The following is a 24479-nucleotide window of genomic DNA, read 5'->3' on the forward strand; positions in this document are numbered from 1 at the left end:
TTGCCAATCAGTAAACAACAAAATCATAAAATAATTTCAAAGGGGCGTATCAATAAAACTTTCATTACAATACAAGAATACAATACGCAGTCACACTACAATCAAATTTATTGAAATTTTAATACAAGCAAACACACACAAGCAAAAATACAAATAATCGCGTACGTGTGTGTAAGTATACCCGAATACCTTCCATACTCACTCAATTATCGTTAACAAAAAAAAACACTCATACTTTAATTTTTTCGTTTCATGCGATTTTAACTGACAGTAATCAAACATGTATGATACATTAATATAAGAGCATAATAATCAAAGAAGGTATGACCGTATGACATACATGTTTTGAGTGTTAATTACTAATTACAAAAAAAAGAGTATAAATGTATTGAAATCACTCAAAATCATGGCAGTCATAAAAATATAAGAGTAAATAGGAGCAATATGCCTAGATTAGATTTTTTATAGAGCGTAAGAGAGGGTAAAAGAAAATATTTATTTTAAATTTCTTTAAGATACTGATATACATACATACATAGGTGTATATGTATTTGACTATATTGTAAGTTCTAAAATACATAATTTAGAATTTTTCTGGCTGAGGTTATAAACAAAAATAATTTCGTGGGCATACTATTATATTGTACATTATGTGTATGTACATATATATTTTTAACTGATATATACATACATATTTGTACAGACGTATTATGTACAGATGTATACAAATATAATAGTTAATTTAAATTTATATTTTAGTTTCCTGCGACTTTAATGTTTTACTAAAGAAATACATCTATACATATAAATATATGAATATTAATATACATATTTATAAACATACATACATATATGTATATCCATCATGCTCAAGTTATTTTTTTACTTTTTATCGATTAGGTAATTCTTCTTGTATATACATATATGTATAATATACGATCCAAACAACTCAAATTTCCCTTTTATCAAGGTAGAACACGTCTCCCTACAAGTTGGCTCGATTCCCACATTTACCAACGGGATCAAAAAATCGGTTATTCTGCTGTACTTAAATTTTCCATTTCTTTATGTTTTTATTGCTATATGAGCAACTTGAAGTCAGTTATACATATTTGGTAACATCAAGAAATTTATAAGGTTCTTATTTTGCTTCGGGATGAAACATTTTTATCACCTAGCAGTTTCATCCTTTTCAGAGAATTTTTTGTAAAATATTTAAGTTAGAGAAATGTCCAAAAATTGTCTTAGCATAAAATGAAATACAAGATTTTGATATACTTTTATACAAAGTTTTGAATATATGGCCAGACTGATTTCTTAATATCACAAATTTGATTGAATTTAAATGGGTCGAATTCAAAGTATATACATATTTCTGATTTTTTAACTTAACTATTGACACGTACATACGCATATGTTAATCTTATATCTACGCATAATATATTACTTTAGGAAACTTTTTTATTAATCCCATTGCTGAGTCTTCCCAAATTGCTATAGGTATGTATATTTTATGTACATTTAGCATTGACAAATAATTTGTACAAATGGATGTTTTCTATTTTTGTAAATATATATATTTTTATAGTTATATTTATTTCAATTTTTAATGTATTCGAATATTTACATTATGTACATTGAATTTATTTTTTCATTCCTTTATACATAATACATACATAAGTATATGTAAATATGTATATAAAATATACTATTTAATTTTTATTTATTTTTCTCTTTATAGCATTTGAAAAAAAAAAAAAACATTGAAGCAAATATTTGAATAAATTTTATTCTTTATTTGAGTGATAGTTCAAAATTAGTACATTCAGAAACTTTTAAAATGAAACATCCTGTTGTTGTATCCCCATCGCGTCAAAACCAAAAAAATTCGAAAACAATAAAAACAAATTCCTTAACAGCAACTATATCACCAACAACAACAAGCTCAACAACAAATAGTCCTAATAAAATAGTAGGTGTAAGCATTCCAACATCATCAACAGCCTTGCAACATCCAACAAAACATTCTACCAACACAAACAATGAAAATGAAACTACGATTTCAGAAGATAAAAATAATGTTAAAACTACTGACGAATCTTCACGTTTAACTAATAGAAATATAAATACAAATTTAAGTGTAAATAGCCTGTTGAATGCACATAATTGTAGTGGTAAGTCAATATACATATATATATATTGCATACATAAATACATAAATTTTGATTTTTTTTTCTTCAAAATATATTTCGGATATCTAACAAACTTACACATATAAATTTTAAGATATATAATATTAAAAATATACTTGAGAATATGAGAAAAAAAAACACAATAATAATATAAGAAAAAAAATTTCAGGCGAACATCAACAAGAACCAAACGAATATGAAACTGAAAATACTACAAGTTCTGTTGCATCAGTTCATCAGAGATTTTCATCGGCGATAGTCAATAATTTAAATTTAAAAAATAATAATAATATTAATAGTAGTACAAATAATATTACTACGTCAACTTCATTATTTAATCGTATTTTTGAGACATCACCAAAATTAACTACAATATCATCTAATAATAATTATTTAAATTCAAATCAACAACAAACATCACAAATTATTATAAAAAATCAAAATTCTGTTATTAATCAAGCAACATCAATTGGTGTTGCCATTAATCAATTAAATAATAATAATAATAGTAATATTATAAATAATCAAAGTGAAAAATTACAAAGTGATACAATAGTAAATAGTAGTGATAGTGTACAAAATCAAAATAATAGTAAAAATAATAATAATAGTGAAATAATATTATCAGACAATAATTTAAATCAAAATCAGCCAACAGAATCGAATACAACAAATTTATTACAATCTACTGAAACGATTATAAATATTAAAACCGATAATGATATTAATTTAAAAAGTGATAATAAAATATTAAGTGAAGATTCTTATCATAATAATAATAACAATAATAATAATAATAATAATGATAATAACAATGATATTTCTACTAATAGTAATAGTAATGATAATAATAGTCTAGGAAATTCAAATAATATTAATAATAATAGTAAAAGTGTAACAAGTTATCGAAATAATTCTGTTATAATTACAAATCGTAGTCAGACAAATAATCAAAATAATAATAATAATAATAATAATAATAATAACAATAATAGTGTTAATCAAAATTCTATTACAAATGTTGTAACACAAGCTAATCAAATTGCTGTTGTTGCACCAACATTTAGAAATAATAATAATAATAATAATAATACATCAGAATTGTTAACATCAAATCAACAATCTCAAACATCATCAATTGGTGTTATCAATCCTAATTTAATTACTGCTAGCGGTACTGATCATAATGACAATCAATTAAGGTATAAATTTTAATTTAATTATTAATCTATTAATAAAATAACTTACAAGGTTTTAAATTTGAATTATTATATCAAATTTTTGTATTTATTAATGATTAATATATTTTACGGAGGCATGTATACGTTATGAGTACATTGTGACTTTATATAGATAAATATTATACCATTATAAATTTCAAATTATTGAGTACAGGGGCCTTTCTATGTAATTCGATTTTTGTGAAGCGATTCTGGTTTTCGAGAAAATGATAAGGTTATACCAATTATCAATTTGTATAGTATTACCCTTCCATTTCTGCAAATTCGAAAAGCATTTCATGAAAATTGGATTACTTAGTAAAGCCCCTGTTCAATAACATTTTGTTTTAGTTATAATAGATTCCAAACTACGCGAGCGTTTAAATGTGTTTAGGTATTTGCAATTAAAAGTTATCGGAAAATCATGGTTTAAAACTAAGCTAAAAATTAAAATGTATATTTTTAAATATTTTAATTTTTTCTAATAATTTTTTATGAATTAAACAATTGAACCAACATTTTTTAAGATATATGAAAGCAAGACCAATAATAATTTGTTTAATTTTCAATGCTCTATAGATTTAGAGAATCATTTTACTTTCAAACAAAATTTTTCTAAGCGTAAGATGCACATTAATTTACATACATATACTTTTATATTAGTAGAATATTAGAATAATTTACTTTGATATTTCCAGAATTATTTAACATACATATAAATTATTTTTATTATTTTCTTATACAGTGATAATATACCGCCTACATCACCATTACGTTATACAAGTTTAACTAGTGCTGTATTTGCTGCAGCCAATGAATATCCAATAACATTATCAACTTCAAATTCATCACCATCATTTAAATATAATTGGCCATATGATTTATCACTTAATAAAGATACAAATGAAAAATATTTAACAGCAGCACATCATCAACAAACACAACAACCAATTGTTGCAACAGCAACACATCATTATCAACATAATTATACTGGTCATCATTTGCAACATCATTCACCACATTTAACCTCATTGAGCTTTGAATCAGCCATGAGAAATCCTTTAGCTATGTCATATACAGATCATCATATGCATTTAGCAGGTGGTGGTCCCGGATTACTTGGTGTTGATGAAATTATTGAGGATACATTAAAAGATGAAAATTGTTCAATTGTAGATAATCATCATTTAGTTGGTGTTCATGATGATGTAACATATTTAGCATTATCAACAAAAGAAGCTTTATTATATAATAATAATAATAATAGCGGTCATATCAATAATAATAATACAAATAATATTAATAATAATCATTCAACAAGTAGTACTGAATCAAGAAGTCCATCTGGTTTATCACATACCGATGAGATTAATGGAAATGCTGGTGTATTACAAAATTTTACTCAATTAACAAATGCTCGTTTAGGTGGTAGTTTATATTCAACAACAACTTTAGGTCCAGATTCTCCTATGTTACATAGTGTTTCAGATTATGATACATTAACAGTTGCAGCATTATCACCTGGGTAAGTTGAAAATATTTTATTGAATTGAATTATGTAGTAACTGTTTTTTCCAAATTGTTTTATTAATTGATTGTTCGTGATTTATTATAACGGCAATTGAATTAATTGAAAAATTTTTTTTTATTTAAAATTGCCTGATTTTATGCAATTTTTTTATTATAGATATTACGTAAGCAATCCAAAATACACAGTCTCTGACTTTGTAATCAAAAATATAAGTTGAATCTCTGATTGTCATCTTGAATTTTTTAGAGCAATTTCAAAGTGCAAAATGAAAGATGATTTTTTAACATCTTACCCTTTGATTTCCCAGATTCATCATGTGAATCATGTGATTTGAGTAGCAGAGTTTGTAAGTAAGGTTTACGTTCGGGAACAATGATTTCATTTTAAATAATAATTTTTTTTAAATTTCTATCTTATTGTCAAACTCCCCTATAAAAAATCCTTGATTCTTTTCAATGAGCTCGCATTTGTAATCGATGATCAATATGAAAATAAAACTTTATCGTAACTTATGCATTTCTGTGAACATATTTCACGAGATTATTGACATAAAAGATTTTTTTTCTAGATTTGCAAAACAATATATATTTAATTCATTTATGATGAAGACAAAAAAAAAACAAGAAAATAAACTGAAAAAAATAAGAATTTTTTTAATTTCTACTCATAAAAGAAAAAAAAATTTTTTATTTTGTTGAGTTTTCTTTCTTGTCGGTTTAAATTTTAGTTTAGCGAATTATTTTCGCATTCAGAAATTATTATGAGTATGGAGAAGGTTGTCGGGGTTATGTACTAAATGACTTCCAAATGAGTGATAAGAAACTGTATTTATGTATACATACAATCTACATAAATAATGTATATGAATATTTTTTTTTATATTTTAATATTCATCATTATATTTTTATGATTTTTATAATGGATGACTCTTTATAAAGATTTATATTAAAAAAAAGGAAAATGGCAGATATAATTATTTTTTTTTGTTGTTTTACAATTTTAAATTGGACAATACAATAATTTTGACTTTGATCTGTAATTTATTTAAAATTTTGTGTGTTCATAATAAATTTCATATAAATTTTTAATCTCTTCCATTTTGATTGCAAAATGGTGTTTGCATTAAGTATAAGAATATTCACTGCTTTTGTTTTGCAAGAAAAGATGTAATTATCTATATTGGATTCTTATATTTTGTACAATTATAAAATTTAATTGCTCACGTGCCCATTTAGTTCATTGGAACAATATTAAATTTAACAAAAATATGAACATATAGTGTTGTTTCAACAACCAAATATTTCTGTTACCCAATACAACATCAATTTCCTGTTACATACTATGTAAATGATCAATTACACCTAATTCCAGTTCGATGATATAATTATATAACGCATATAAATGTACGTTAGAAGTTGGTTGCGGGTCTTGGCCACTGCCGCAAGTTCACCACACCCCAATTAGCACAAATATGTCATTTTCCTGCCACCACCCCTTAAGCGGCCACTCATCATTGAGCTTGTAATTATTGGTGGCCTATATACGCCGGCCGTTGGCATTTCCAGAAATAATTAAAAAGAATCTCCTTTTTGTTCATTTCGCGACATTGTCATTATGTTATAGTATTTACTACTGAAATGGTATGTTTTTATATACTTATTTAAGCTCCAAAGCTTAGTTTTTTGGTTTTATTTTAAATTGCATACTAATGAGGTACCTGTTACACACCAGATTATATCTTACAACAAAATATGAATTTAATTAAAATTTGAGATCTAATCAAATGTCTGACAATAAAATCTATTGGAAAAACAGAAGTTAGCTGACTATCGTCAGATCAGATTTTCTGTTAGAATAATGTGGCGTTAGCTAAATTTTAAATTTTTTTTTTTTTGCCGCGATCCGATTTACTTACATATGTATTCAAATATTTAATAAAATATTCGCTGTCAGTAGTTTGACATTAAATAATGCTCATCTAATTTTATCCAAGATTAAATCGTAAATTTGATTTGATGCGCAATTCGGAAGCTAATATTAGTAATATAGAGTTAAAATAGCAAAATGTCACAGTTTATTTTCAACTGATTTTCAATGTAAATTCTTTCCCTTGGAATATAGAAATCAAGTTTCATTACGGTTAATATTTTGCTTCAAAAATAAATATAAACTTCTTCATTTAAATTTCATCCATTATATTTAAAAAATCAAAGAAGCCATTTTTTAATTGCATATATATAAAAATGTGTGTACATATACAAATGGTTACATTAATTATCAATAATTCATCAGTTTTGATGAACTATGGATGATGGATTTTTTTTTATTATCATTCCATTTTCGTTAAATAATAAAGATTTTTTTTTTACTATTTTAATGGTAAATACTTTATTTTATATATGTACACTATTTATATTTGTATTTAATAGGATAGGTATATTGAATAAATATAATCGAGAACAGAATATGTACATAATAAGGAATTATTTCAGGAATATTCTTTTCTCTGATTAAATATATAATTTTCTTATTTTGATTATTTCTGATAACACTCCAATCTTATAATAATGTAGACAAAATAAGAATAAAAAAATTTAAAATTATATTGATTAAAAAAAATATCAAGAAATTTTTGAAAAAAAAAATGAACGATTTTGATATAATATTCGTCTTCTTTCACAAAAAATAAAAAAAAAGTGATAAATCTTTAATTTTCAAAATAATAATTATATTATATAAAATAAAAAGATTAGTTATCGATGAGATTTAGAAAGTAAAACAACATTTACTTGAATAGTTGAGGAAAACAGAAAAAAAAGTGAAAATTATTTCCAGATTAAAAAATTTTTTTTAAATTTTTAGTAAAAATAAAATCACTGTAGTTTTTTTTTTCATAATTTTTTAATAAGAAAGTACATAAAAGTGGTGTTGATCCTTTATCAAAAGCGGTTCTTTTTAATATTTTTAAAGAAAAAGTATCGAAAAATTATAATAAGTGAAAAAAACGTAAAAAATGTTTCAAAAAATTCTGGAAAATGATTTTAAAATGTAAATAACACAACTATATCGTAAATTATTTCTATTATTTTCAATAAATTTTAAATATAAGATTTGAATTTAATTAGTAAAATTAAAATATGCTCTACATTTATTACAATATTCATCAATTTATTTCTATAACATTGTATTATTAGTAACGATCTGCTAAAAAATTGTATAGAGTTGCTGTTATGCAAAATTTGTAATGAGTACAAAAAATATGATCAAAACAAGTTCTTTTTTGTTAATCAGAAAATTAAATATTTTAGTTCATTTGCGATTCATAATTTCGAAATATTATTGAAAAATTCTATTTTTTCATATTTAGGTGAGCTTCACATTGCAGATACGGTTAAAATAATGAATTCATGTATAGCAGGAACGAACTTTTGGTTTAATTTTCAAAATATATACGTATACATATGTATAAGTATTGTACTTCCTAAAAAATTATTATAGTCGTACATTCAATAATATAATATAATCTTGCAACTTTCGAAGTCGAATCAATCTTAAAAATTCAATAAATTTTTATTAAATCATAAGTTTTAAATCAATTATTCTTTAAAAGCACTCAAAATATGTTAATATAGGTATTCATTATCACTTTTATATATATACATATATATTTCACAGTATATGCAAAATTATCACCAACCCAAAGTAATATTGTACATATAAATTTTTTTTGCGAAAATTCAATTATTTCAAAAGTTTTAAAAGCCGATTGTTTGATTTGAACTTTGCACAGACAAATATTATAACTACTGATTGAAAGAAAGAGAGAGAGAGCTTAATTTTAAAAAAAAATATTTTAAGAGATTTATTACAGAGATTTTCATAATGCTCTCACTGTAAAATTTTTCTTAATCTTATACAAGATTACAGACTTATTTTATTTGTATATGAAAAATTATCTTTTATACCAATAAAAATTATTATTTTATTATTTTTGTTATAAGATTTTTGAAATAAAAGTGAAAGTAAAAGTTAATATGTAAGTAATTTTTTTTAAAAATTAATTCATTGAAAAATAAACACCTTTCTAAATATAATCAATTTATTGTAGGCTAGAATGTCTAGATTTATTTATTGCATTCAATTTCTAACAAATGCGTTCTACGATATAAGATTGAATTTAACCTAGTTTAAGGTTTACTATCGAAAATACTCGTACATTGTATTACATTTTGTGCTTTAGCAATTGGCGTGTGCCTATAATTGAAGAGTTTGCGCATTCGAGCTGATTTCGTTTTATAAAAATTTAATCTTAGAAAAATTTGTTAAAGAGTTAAAAAGTAAGCGGCATTTGTGTTTAATTTTTTTCGCACATTTTGCATATTAATATAAGTAATGCCCATATTTTTTTCTTATGTCAATGTAATTTAGCCTAAGTTTTAAGATCGGCTTCTTATATGATTCCGCCGATTGTAAAATATATGGAAGACTCGCACTTTACAGAAATCGATAAATCTGCCCCAATATAAATTCAAACAAGTTCGAGATGCCACTACATATACTAGTATATACACATACTTACAGAAGTCGCAGTTGACTTGATGTGTACACCAAAAGCAGAACCTTAGTTATTCTGAACCAGAAATATTCTTGTTTTCTTTTTCTTATTTTGTAATTGTAAAACTGTTAGTAATAAATTTTCCCAAATCAATTTTGCTTCGAATTATACTTTGTTTGTAAAATTTGTAAATTATTCATATTTGTGTATGTACAACAAAAAAGAAAAAAAAAATTCATTGTTAAATTAAAATTTTCTATTAGTCATTGTACGTATAACTTAAAATACTTTACTGTTTTATGTTACACAATAAAAATCTTGGAAAATATGATCATCATATACATAAGTGAACAATTAGAGTAAATGTGCACCTGAAAATGAAAATGACGAACGTGATATTTTCAATATCACTTTTTTCTATTTTATTTTTTAACTTACGTTTTACATACATTTACCGATATTATTTTTTTTTTTTTTTTGTGAAAATTATAAATTTTAGTAACAGAATTATTTTTAGTGTTGTATTTGGATCTGTTTGACATGACAAAAGATATGAGAAAGAACAGAAGGAAGAGTCATACTTAAATATGATAAAATGACAATACATGTAGTTAAAATGAGGAAAAAAGATATGATTATGCCATATGCGAATACACAGGCACAACATTAGCTGTGAATTTTTATTCAATTAATCTAAAAAATAAAATTACGGTTATTAAAAGTTGCGTCAACGAAAAACCCTGACAATAAATTGATGTTTGTTAGTGATTCTTGCTCGGAAATAATAAAATTTTTCAGACACCCCAAATTAGAACTAAATTCAGTTCTTGAACATTATGAATTTGTCAATCTTTTCATGAAATTACGATGAATAATTTTAATTTTGATATAGTCAGACCGCCCACAGTACAGACCGCCTATTCAAAGTAGACAACCTCCCTAGCGAAACCCAAAAGCCGCGCGAGAGACACCCCGGATAGGTACGTCCCCTAGGCCATTATAAAAATAAGCCCCCAAGACACGTTTTCTCTTCCATATTAAAAACGGACAGGCACAGAGAACATGCTCCACATCTTCCAACTCCGCCACATCCCGACATCCATAATATACATCCGTCGTAGCGAGTCCAAGCCTCCTCGCCATTTTCCCCAAACGGCAATGCCTCGTCAGCACCCCCACTAGTGTGCTGAGATCAGCCCTACCATACCTCAACAGCATCCTCGTCCACCTTTTGTCCCTGATAGGCCACATTGTTTTGGTCATCCTACACGTGTGAGCCTCCGCCGACAAGACCACACACCTCCTCTTATACTCAACATTTTTTCTGTATAAGTTTTTATACTTTTTCTATTAGTAATATAAATTATAACCTAATTGTTTTTTGAAAATTATAAACACATGGTGGGAAACCAATGTTTCAAACAAATACGTTACCGTTTTAAACGGTCTATACAAAAAATTTGATACAAATACGTTACGAGATATGAAATTTATTTCATTAAATAGCTAGGTATTTTTCTATGAAAAAAGTGACTGAGATTAAAGGTGGTTAAAATCTGGTCAGATTATGAAGGTGGTATCATTAAATAAGTTAAAAAGTTTTGATGTTTTACTGTATTTGGTAAAATTTCAACAAAATATATATATTAAGAGAGCGTTGGAAAGGAAGTTTAGTTATTTAAGCGACTTGAGATTTGAGAATTTTAACCGGGACTTTGAAAACTTCATTTTAATTTATAATGTCATTCTGTTATGAGATAAGAGATAAAAAACCTTTTTTTTTGCTGTCTTCACGGTAGAAATTGTGTTTGGTCGTATTTTATGTGGAACCGGACTACTTTTTTTAAGTTGGTTTTATATGGCAGGATTATTTGGAATAAAGCTTAATATTAGAATCATTAAGTTGGATGGTTGGCAGATAGTCTCCCACTAGACTGTAATACTAAAATTCCACGATAATGTAAACTGATGTGTCCGCCAAACAGCGCATCCAACCCAGTATTTCACTGTTAACTAAAAATCTTCATAATATCTTATAGTGTTTTGTACTTTAAATTCTTTTTAAATTAAGTTGCAACTTACTGTTTGGAAAGAATAATATAATAATGCTTTTTAAAAATTTTTTTTTTTTGCAATTTATGCAAATATAAACAAAATTATTTACTTATTTTTTTAAGTGTCGAACTGAAAAGCATATAGTTAAATTTTTTAAACACATATGTTTATAATATTTGTAAATATATATGTACGTGCGTTTATGTATCTACAATTATTTTACAATAGTACAGATGATCTTCTTTCTGTATAACTGCTTTAAAATGAAAATAAGGAAAAAAACACATAAGAATTTTAAAATTTTTGCATTATTTTTCTTAATTGCACATTTTTCTTAAAGTGTAAATTTTGTATATATACATATATATTTTATGTATACATATTTAAATTGAATATTATTCATATAGTGATTATATATGTGATATATATTGTAGTACTGTATGTATGTAGCCAGATATTTTAAAAGGTATGCTGTTTTCTATGTGAATTTAAATAATATGTAATACAAATTTTGGCACGTGGTTAACACTTTTTTTTTTATATTCAGTGAGTTCAAATTTAAGTTAATTCACAAAAAACGTATGTGTATGTTTGTATATGTACTACATGTACATATGTATATTTATATAATATGTTTTTGTTGTTTTATATTAATTATATTAAAGAACTCGTGCTATTATGTTACGCCAGCATAATTTTAATATTTTTATACAAAAATTTTTTTAAACATAATACAATAGTAATTTGGCGGGTAACTAAATATTTAGACTATTTATATAGATTATGTATTTTAGTTGAACATATATATCATGTTTACATGAATACATATATAAGTATAATTTGCTCTATTGTTGATTTTTATAAGTTAATATTGTTAATAAAAGTTATTTGGTGAAATAAACTTAATATATTGCAGAACAATAAATGCAAAATGCAATATTGTAAAATATATACTGCAATATATATAACGTGATAATTATATATTTTTCACTATTCTATATAAAAGCAGGAAAGTTCGTATGATTGCGCTACACATCATAATTTCACTATATTGTTGACAATTAAGTAATGTCTCCAATAAATTTATGGCAGTTTTCACGTTCATTTTATAGATTCATCGCAGTATATACATATATCGTGATATATACTGAGTTTATAAAACAATCTATTCCTTTCAGGTTTACTGTAGAATATTTTATAGCGTCAAAATTAATTTTTTGTTTAATTATGCATATTTATATGGAAACTTAAATTTTGAGAGCAGAAAACTGCTACAGTTTCGGAACTGTCTAATTCACACACCTATAAGCAAAAAAATAATTAGTTTCAATATTATATACTCTCAGTTTATTGTCGTATGAAGGGGTAAAATAGTAAAATTAAATTCTTATTAGCGTATCAGAAAATTAATGTCTTAATTACTAAATATATATTATCCATTTGAATTAGTTTCATATTAAAGTTATATACGGTAAACGTTTAAATTAAAACCTATATGTACGTTCGATGGTATATGTATATGCCCATATATATAGTATATACTGATGCATATAAGCAGTAAAATAATATTAATACTACTTACCCGCATAAGTACCTTAATTTTCCCTTAAAATTTTTCCAAAGTTAGAAAAATAATTTTATAAAGGTGTAAATGATATACGCATTTTGCTTTTCCGTAACTTAATTTCAAAAATATTTTCATTTTAACATAACATAGACCAACTATGTATTTCAATAAATTGATCATGTCCATACATACATCTATATAATTATATGTAAATACAAATTTATTTCGTATTATACATATACGATTTGTTATATTAACCTTAGTTTGAGCAAAACAACGGCAAATATCGTAAAAAATTTCCATAAATTACTTGAATATATATAAAGAAACCTTCATAACACATTTTGTGGAGTGTAATAAATATTTTATATATACAATTTTATATTTCTATTACTACATACGTACATTATATATACAAATATAAATTTAGGTATTCATACACCTTCAGCTAATGAAAATTTACAATAATTTTAGTTTTATTGCTAGTTTTATAGCTATACATACATCTCAAGTTTTCTAGAGCATAAAATGGGTAATAGTACACCCAAATAGTATAGGCAAATATTATATAGAAAAAAAATATAAAAAATAATTTTAAATTACTTAATAATTTAAGAATACTCTTAGAAAATAAAATTTTTTTAAATCTACCTTAAAATTGAAACTTAGTAGTAGTTAAATCTTAAGTTTTTTAAAAAATTGAACTTAGAATTCGGTTGATATGTGCCTAATTTTAGCATAATGCATATAGGGTAATATGAAATTAAGCTCCATAAAATGTATGTACTTGCACATAAGCAAAAAATATACAAGCTCATGATTCTTAAGTTTATTAAAAATTCAAGTTCCCGCAGTTTAGTTATTTACCTCTATATGCATCTATTCTATTAAAAATTTTTTGATGGACAAAACAGCTTAGTCTTAGACTTTGTAAGTTCTGAAAGTTTTGTTTGAATTTTGAGAAAATTATTTTAAGGTAATTAATTTTTGTATTGGCAATAAATTAAATTAATTTCAGTTTAGTTTTGAAAATTAGTTTATAAAGAAAATAATATCCAATTGTTCACATGTTACTATATGAGTGCATGTATAATAGTAGTTTTGAACCTATTTATATATGCGGATGGAAACATTAATAATTAAACTATATAGAGTTTAGCTATTCAAAACTTAATATAAATATTTAAAATATTTAAAAAAAAAATTAATTTTAAAATATTTAAAATTCGTATATAACTTTAAATTTTTGTTGATGTCACGTTTCACAATATAATAATTAAATCTTATATGTATATTAATTAATACTTATTAATTTAAAAAAAAAAAACAAAATTCTATAAATATTTTAAATAATTTAAATAATTCTATTATAAATTAAACATCAGAAATGCATTTATAATTATTATAAAAAAAATTTCCACAACAAATATTTTATAAAAAAAATATGTACAAAATATAAATTTAGAATGAAATACGAAAATATACGAAATATGTAGAAGAACGAATAAATGGCAATAATTTTTAAATTCACAACTTTTCCGGTTTTCTAATGTTTTGAACTCATGTTTACCAAATGAATATTAAAAACATGATAAACGTGTCATTCGAAAAAATTAAACTTTTTTTTTGTGACATGACAAAATCAAAATTTTTTGTTCTTGACGTTCAAATTGAAATGTCAAAAATTTCAGTCTGTTTATATTATTTTTAATAGACTTAACGACATTGTCATAACTTATAATTAATTTTTTATAACATTATAAATTTGAATTTCGTTCAATATTGTTATTAAAATATATTTGATTTTAAATTTCTGACAGATATTTAAAGTTTGAATGACATTTACATATTTTATATTATTTGACGTATGTCAACTTTAAAATTACTTACCTTTACCAAACTTTTTACTTTAAACTGTTTAAAATGCCATATTTTTTATTATTATTATTATTGCCACATTTATTGACTCTTTTAAGAGCTAACGTTTCACAGGCAAATGTCACTTGTCATAGTTCTGTTATTAAGTAAAATCAATTGTTCAGAGTAAATTTTATACATTGTAAATGAATTTTAGGATTTTGGATGTTGTCTTCAATATTTCAATATGCAGTACGCAATACAAATAATTTTTTTATTTCAAAAAATTTTAATTTCATTTAAAATATTCAAAAAAGAAAGGTTTGTAATACACGAAGATTTTATTCTGGTGAAAAGTTCAACTAGAAAAATTGCCTCTTGAAGTACGGAATTTTCGTTTTCAAATTTTATTGCAACATTTATTATTAGGTTTAAAACTTTAGAATTTATTATTTTTTAACTTGTTCTGCTAGAACTCATAATATTTATAGGTGACATGTAAAATTTTAACAAAAAAAAAAAAAAAATTTTTTTCTTGCTACTATTTTCATTACAATTTTTTTTTCTTTGTTATTCAAAATAAAAAAAATTTTTTTAGTGCCTTACTATTACAAAAAAAAACTTATTAGTATAGTACATTTATACGTATGTATGTTTGTATGTAAATGCCGTATTTTTAGAATAGTTTATTTGTTAAAAATCTTATAAACAGTACGACAAATTTTATATGCAATATTTAGGCATATAACAGGTCAAATATATGTACATACAAACAAATAAACATCCACAATACTTGTATCTAAACATGAATAAGTTTATGAACCTTATTTTTCCATTCTCATACATACCGACATAAGAACTTATTATATTGTGGATATATACTAATAAAAATATATTCAATTACTTACAGATATTTTCACCTATATGTTTACTTACATATTTATATAGGTATATTATATTGTAATAATAATAACAATAATAATAATCAATTTATTCTGTCATTTGATCGTTGTATAGTAGGGTCGGTCGACTTAGTCGCGTCAGTCATCTATATGATGGTATATATGTATGTATGACTGAGTAATTTTATTTATATTTTACATATTTGTGCATTTGTGCATTATTCATTTTTCACTTGTTTTATTTAAATGTTATACATTTAAATAATAATAATAAGAATAACAAAAAAAAAAAAAACATGAAAATAAGAAAAATAAAAGTTGACTTAAATTTTCGTTTCGGTTTTATTTTATTTTTCTTCTTTTGTTCTTCTGTAATGCCTTAATTAGTCGTAGTCATGTACACGGAAGTATTAGTGTATTAGTTTTGTTTTTGTTTTTATACTAAAGGTGTTTTTCATATGATTTTTAGAACACTGTGTACGTTAGTAGTAAAAAAAAAAAATAATTTTTTTAAACGCTTAAATTTTCTTTTTTATTTATTTATTACTTGTATTTTTTTATCCATAAATCGGTCACAGAAGAAGGATCGAAATAATCAATATTAAAAAAATTTAGAACGAACGAGTTTTAATTTTACACAAAAAAAAAAAATAAAAAAAATAATTTAACGCTTAATTTTTTTAATATTTTAATTTAAAAAAAAAACTAAAAAAGAAATTAATTGTTTATGATCGTTTAAAAATTGTTTTAACTGTGGTGAAAAATTATAATAAATTTTTGTATTAAAAACAAAAAAAATTTTGTGTTCTACTTAATTTTTATTTAAAAATTTTAAAAAAATTTTTTTTTTTGCTATAAAAATTATAATTTCATTGAAAATATTGTAATTAATATTTTAATTTTTATTTATTCGAATTTAAAATAATTAATTTTGAATATTTAAATTTTTTTTTTTATATATTGCTGCTTCTTATTGGATTATGTTAATTTTATTATAAAAAAGAAAATAATTAAAAAACAAAATTTTTTTAAGAACGTTTTATTTTTATTATGGTTGTTGTCGTTGTTATTCTCAAAACAAATATCGTAAATAATTACAGTTAATTAATATAACAATAATGATCATTAAATATTAGAAACATTTTTTTTTTCAATACATACATAGGTACTTATAGAAATTCGGTGTTTATGTTCAATACGGTGTTTATGTATATATAATGTGCATGTGGATATTTTGAAACAAAGAAAAAAAAAGAAATATTAAAATTTCAGTGAAACTATAATTTTGAATGTGAAAACAAATTGAATTTAAATAATTTAAATAAAAAATAATAAATATTTTTAATTTATAAACTTAAAATACGTAATTACTTTATATAATAGTGTAGAATATTACAATTTAAAATGGAGTACCCAATTAAGAGGTAAAATTATATGATAATTGTGTAGAATTAATTGGATTAATAATTTGTAATGATCGTTTTTTAATTGACATTGCGTATTTAATACAGTGGTATTATATTTTAGGGGGGGTAGGTTTATTTATTCTTACCAAAACCAATGTGCAAATATTTTGTATTGAGCGTGTTTTTTTACTGATTATTTGCAGAAAAGTAGAAAAATGAGGGAAAAAAAGAGGTTTTTCTTTTTTAAAACTCTCGCAAATGAAATTTTTATTTGCAATTAAAAATTTTAATTTTTGGTAAAAAAAAGTGTTCGCATACTTTTCTTATTTTTCAAATTAGAAAATTTAGTTTAAAATTATTATTGTTTATTTACTTAAATTTTATATATTTCCCCCCTTTTTTTTTTAATTTTTAATTGAACAAAAAAATTTCGCCTTATACGGTACATTACATATAGGGTTCCTTATAGAGTATGATGAAAATTGAAATAGAAAATCGTTAGATTGGAAATTGATTGTCACAATATGAACAACAGTATACATACTGCAAACAGTATTGCGACATTTAACTGTTTTGAGAAAAATTTGAAAATTTTAAATATAAATCGGTTTTTTAAGGTGTTTTTACCTATAATTTTTTTAAATTTTATTTTAATTTTGGTTTTTCTATTAATTAATTTAACAAATACATACATAAGTATTAAAATATGTGTGAAGTGACAGCCGTTAATAAAACTTGAAATATCATACCATACACCATTTCATTTTTTTTTACCATAAGCGGAAGTCAATTTAAAAATTTGCACAAAAAAAAATCCCAAATTTCAATCAAAACATTATTGGAAGTTTCAGTAAAATTTAATTATGTATATTGGAAAATTGTGGTAGTCTTCACTTCTATATTCATTTTACTAAGCATATATTCTATGACTGGATGTTGTGATTGTATCGATGTATAATTGTTGTGTTTATACAGAATTTCGGTAGATCTTTCGCTTACAATCGATTGCTTCATTGTATACAATTTCTAATGTTTTTTAATATACATACATAAGTATATGTTTATTATTTTGTATTGACTTATGGTTATTTCAAAAAATTCATCAAACAACTTAAATATTTTCTAGATTTTATTTCAAAGTTTTTGTTTTAACATAAACTCATAACTTTCTTCTGTTTACAGTGTTTCAAATTTTGCTTTTGTTTATAGTTTGAAATTGAAATTATAAATTAAATTTTGGTTTGACATTAAATTTTTGATTTAGTAATCATCAAATGTAACACTATATCGTAATATAAATGGAAATAAAGTAGTTGCTTTTTATTTTTAGAGAATGTGCTGAACAGCTTAAGTACTTTAAACTGTTCAAATCGTTTTCGGGTAATTTTTTTTTTATTATTTTTCTAATTGTAGTGAATGGGTACATACATTAATATAGATTTCTTTTGTAATATGTATATGTGAACATTATAAGTATAATTTGCTCGCCATGATCGGAAGTCTGGCGTTTATTAAGAGGAACATGTTTAAGGAAACAATTCCGAATCAGAAATTCTCAATAAAATTTCTGTTTCTTTCCTAGTTTTAGATTTAACCCTAATGTTCGGAATAGTGAATTTTCGAAATTTTATAAATTTCGATGATTTAGCTATGTATAACATAATTGATAGAAAAGATATTATTAAAAAGATCCAAGCCAATTGAATTTACGATATTAATTTTTTCGTAAACTTAAAATTGGCGGCATTTATTCTCTTCTATACTCAAATTTAAATATCATCGTACTTTTTATGTTCCATAATTTCAATTTGAATGTCAATAATAGCCAATTTTGCAATTTTTTTTTTTGATTTTTATATTGAAGGAGACCACCTCATTGAGAGATGCCCCTTTTAAATATTTAACATATTGATGAATGGTGTTGAATTTCTACTATATATTTTTTTTTATTTTCATTTTTATTATTATTTATTTACATTTGAAGGCTCATCATTATAAAAGTTTTCATATAGTGTTATACCATACCGTTATATGATTGTTAGTTTAGCGGTATTATAAACTTAATAATTGAATTTGTTACATAAAGATAAACTATGGGGTATAACGACATGAAAATTGAGTATGCAGGTCGAATTGGGAAATTTTTTATCATGTCATTTTTTATTCTTTTTATGGTAGTATTATTGATTTTGGGATGTCTGTACTCTACTTGCATTGATATAACAAAATAGTTAAAAATTCAATAAACTAATCATAGAAGTTTTTGATCACTTTTTTTTTTAATGATCCAACATTAAATTTAGTTCGATTATAATTCGAAAGTTGAAAAACCGTTATTTTATATACCTAATACAAGTGTTATAAACAAAATTATGAATTCGTTATTACTTTAATTTTCGATCATAAATTCGAAAGAGCATAAATAACGCCATAATTTTTATTATATTGAAATCGATACACATATGTTCATACATATACATATATATGAATACCTTATGTTTATTTTGATATACATAAGCATGTAGGACCCATTGATGTGTTTTATAGTGTATTATTGTTTTAAGTATAAGTTGAGTATTTTCAACCGCTTCTGCAGAAGTTAAAATTCCATATTTATTTATTAAGTTTTGGAAAATTTGTATATAATTTTATTTATAATAATATATACATATATGGACATGTATATATTGTATATATATATTAATTTTTTAGAGTTCGCCAGGCGAACTTAACAGTTTCTTGTTTATTTTTTTTTATTTTTTTCGTTTGGTTTTGTTTATATTTGATTTTAACGTTTTCAAACCGTAAAATTTTTTAATATAAAAACTTTAATTTTTAATATTCATATTACAAGCTGGTCCCGAATTAGTGTTAAACATTTCTTGAATCCATAACTGCTGTAATCTGAAAAATATCGTATATATATAGAAGCATCGAAGCTGCTTTAACTCCCTCTACCCATGGACGATTGTGTGCTTCGTTCCACCTCCTTTATTTCACACCTCTTACACGAACAATTGTTTTCTTAAAAAACCTCAATGCCTTGGGGATGATTTCCCTAGAAATCTTTGACATCAGTTTGGGGTCACCCTGCACAATTTTGTACATATTAAAGCTTATACCTATAGTATTAAAAATTTGATCGTATTTTAAGTATTAAAGTGCTTATATTTATGTTTTATTAATTGCTGATTTAACAAAACAAACAACAATAACAAAATGTATACATAGCCGTTCTTTTTTTTACTCCAAAATTATAATGTTTGAATGAAATTATTGGGGAAATCATCATCTTATGTTATATTAAAATTTTAATGCATTGTTATTTATATTTTAAGTTATTTATATTTTTTTTGGTTTTGTTTTATACTAATTGGCATTATATGTTATATAACCGATGTATGCCTGTGTGTACGTATGAGGGTATATATTACATTTATGCGTCGTATATAGAATTTAAATTTTTACACAAATTATTAAATTTGTTAAAATTTGATATTAATTCATTATTGTCTATACTGTCTAAGTTAAAATCAATAATTAGAATCACATAGAACTAAAGTTAGTTTTTATTTGGAGTTAGCATGATCGATTATTGTGAACACAAATTGTAAAATATTTGAGTATATCGGTACTCAGACGTATTTAAAATTTCATAATTGAAATTTTGCTATGAAAGCTAATAAAGCATAATTAATAACTTATTTTGTAATAGGTGAGTTTGAGAATTTATCAACTTGTGCAATACACGTTTATGAGTTGACTAACATGTGTTAATTTTAATTTTTAATAAATTTTGTAAATTGAACTTTAAATTTATTCGTGTCATTATAAAATTTAGTTGTAAATATACGAGTAGAAGCTTCATACTCAAAATTAAATTTAAAAATCATATTACAAAATTATGTATACAAACATACTATTTGTCATTAAGATACACACAACGCAACTACTCACAATTATAATACGATATAAAATAATGTGTGCAAATATAATATTTAAGTGAATAAAATGTGCATAATGTATTGGGTGTGATATAATTATGCGAATGGTAATAATTATTGTCATTAATGAATCATAATATTCTTAAATTAAAATTTATTAAAATGAAAGTATTTGAGTAATCACATTATGTACACATAATATATAATTGTACTAATAAAAATATAAGTTGTAATTTCAAAGGTTATTATTAGATTAGTCATTAAAATTACTCGTATAATAAAGGACAATTAGAAGACGTTATTGTTGAAAACAAAGTAAGAGTCTTAAAATTATTAATTTTATTTTTCTTTTTTAAATTATTTAGAATTATTTAAATGAAAATAAAAGAAAAGAAATAATAAAAAATGATTCACAATATTTTTTCCTTTAATTTAAATTATAATGAATTTCTTTTATCATTTCTTTTAGATAATTATTCAAGAAGTTAATTTGATAGGGCTTTTAATATTATAGACAATTAATAAATTAAGACCTTCACTCTTTTATTAGGTACTATTACAAGAAATTATAAGAAAGAAATATTTAAATTTTATACAGTACTATGTCTGTACTATATATACATGTATGGGTTTGTAAGACCCTTGTATTATTAATAAAAGCTAACAAGAAACTGGTTGAGTCCAAAAATTTTTTTGGAATATTTTGTGATTTAATTTAATACTTATTTATTATTCCAAATAAAAATTTAATTCCGGATTACATTTGAGCAATTGAGTATGCCAAAATTACTTCAATAACACAAAATTTTAATAATTTAAAAGTTGTTAAAAATTTAAAAATATAGTTTTTTAACCTGTATTTAGCTTCTGGCATATTACAGTTTAAAAAAAATAAATAAAGCAGGAAAAATATTTTCTTGTTTATTAAATATATTGGATTTCGTATATGAAAAACATTAAACTTACATACATATATTATATGTAATGTGAATTTGTACTTGAAGAATTAATCAAGTTTATAATATTTTATATAGATTTTCAAGTTGAATATCTAGAATATTCTTTGAAATTCAAGAATTTTTAACAACATCATCATTAATTAAGTATATTAAGTATAGTATTATAATTGATTTTTTTGAAAAGATATCGATTTACAATGGTTTTTACACAAAATTACAATATTTCTGCTACTTTAATTTTAAGTTAGGGAAAAGTTGTTATTCAAAATAAATATATAATTTTATTTAACATCCTCAATTATGTGCAATAATTCTACTTATTTATTAAATATATTATATAGTTAAAACGAGTATTTTATAGGGTGACATTGATAAAGATCAATAGTTGGTAATACCGAAAATTTACCCACGATCATGTATGCACGTACGCAATATTTCAATGTTATCCGATTGTGTTTGGTAGTGCTGGACATCGTAATACAATTTTAACTCTAAATTTTTACTTTCACTTGTAATCAATTATTAGATTAGATTACATTAGTTAACAATGCACCGCGACTTAAGAAGTGGATCTAATGCGCTAATAAATTTCGATCTTGTTCTTTCTGAACTCTTTCTTGATTCTTTTCTACCAGATTCAGGTTTGGGCCCCAGAGGATCTCCTTTCAAGACTCCTCCGTGCATTTCTCCTGCCCAGTCTTCCAAAGGTTGCCTTAGCAACGGAAGCCAACGCTGAATGCAATGGTGTAAGTTTCAATAGATGCTGTCGGGCACGTTCTCATAGCTCCAGTAATGCAGATGTAAGCAAGTTTAGGCGGCACTTGGTAGTAGTAAGAAAGTCTCTGTCATGGGTATACATCCACTTTATTATATACGGGGAACTGCCGCTAATCAGTTATATAGTTAAAACATTATGAAGATTTTGTGGAAAAAAGGGTTTTTTATGAGTTTGCTGATTTTGGGCTGAATTCCTATGCGATTTAAAAATTTAATAAATAAGAGAACTGACTACTATAAAAAATTTTGTTTGAATTTTTCTCTTGATTAATCATTAAAATTTTAATTTTCTTTACATGCTTATAAAATGCACTCCTATTTAAATCATTATTATTTAGCTTTTTTTTTTCTTATAATAATTTATATTCATTTTATAGCTCAGTTTGTCAAAGACCACCATTCACATCAGCAACAAGCGGTATGCAATATTTAAATGGTGCAAATAGTCCAACACATGATAATCCAGGAGTACATCAAATGTGGTCAGCTCCTTCAGTTGGTCTAACAGGAAGTGATTATGGTACTACAAAATGTGGTGCATTACCAGCTTTTCAAAGAATTACATCAAATAGCAGTTATTCATCAATTGGTGGTGCAAGTGGTAATACTGGTAGTGGTAGCGGCATAGGTACAAATAATAGAACAAATCATTATAACTCACCTTTAAGTAATTATAGAAATCAAGTAAGTACTATATATAATATAAAATGTTTATGCTTTTACTAGACTCAAAGCGGTGTACGGAATATCGTATGATTATTATAACAGTAAATTGTTAGTAATTTTGAAAATTGGGGTATGTGCATTGCGCAAGACACTTGATTGTTAATACAATTAAATATGGCAGAATTTCATTCTAAAAATTTACTCATTTTAGTTATCAGTAATTTTGAGGGTTTACTGTGAAGCTTTATAATTTATTATTGATTACATCAATATCATTTTTATTATGCCAGACATTTTGACTCTGAAAACAACTAGATCTATGTTTTTTGTTTTTAAATTTTGTAAATTACACAACATATAAGCATACATGTGTAAATGAATATTTGATTAAGCAATAATGAAAAATCGGCAAGTACCTGCGAATAATTTGTTTAATAATTATTAAAATTAATTTTAAGGTAAATCGAATCTAACTACATATATATTATCGTTTTGTATTCTAGACAACAGAACCATGGCAAACTTTTGACACTAGTCCAATAAGTTATGCATCATCAACAGGAATCGGTACTAGTGTTGTATGTTCAACTAATGCTCGTGGTACTGGTATTGCTGGTTTAAGAACAACTGATGGTACAATGCCTCATTTATCAGCTGCGGCATCTTTATCAGCAAGTAAGTTTCTTACAACTTAAATTATTTTTTGTATTTATAATATTTAGTAGAAATGCTCACGGTTTGTAAATAAATTCTTATTTGAAATTCAGTTTTGATTGAAAACAAAATTCTTATCTTTTGTAAGAATATTTTCCATGTGCGGTATTGCCATGTTTCAGTTATCTTAAATC

General features: G+C 24.1%; 1 protein-coding gene across 1 annotated transcript in view; it reads left to right on the top strand.

Annotated features, from left to right (window-relative positions):
- Nucleotides 1-24479, top strand: part of LOC129608106 (GATA zinc finger domain-containing protein 14-like) — a 45604-nt gene that overhangs the window by 15489 nt on the left and 5636 nt on the right. Inside the window, exons 2-7 of the mRNA XM_055519429.1 lie at nt 1742-2174; nt 2362-2842; nt 3188-3394; nt 4158-4937; nt 23343-23649; nt 24135-24306. Coding sequence (XP_055375404.1) covers nt 1841-2174; nt 2362-2842; nt 3188-3394; nt 4158-4937; nt 23343-23649; nt 24135-24306 — 2281 coding nt within the window. The 5' untranslated portion in view covers nt 1742-1840. The remainder of the gene's footprint in view (nt 1-1741; nt 2175-2361; nt 2843-3187; nt 3395-4157; nt 4938-23342; nt 23650-24134; nt 24307-24479) is intronic.

Source organism: Condylostylus longicornis, unplaced genomic scaffold, assembly GCF_029603195.1.
Source record: "Condylostylus longicornis isolate FDR11 unplaced genomic scaffold, ASM2960319v2 ptg000030l, whole genome shotgun sequence".
Classification (NCBI taxonomy): Eukaryota; Metazoa; Arthropoda; class Insecta; order Diptera; family Dolichopodidae; genus Condylostylus; species Condylostylus longicornis.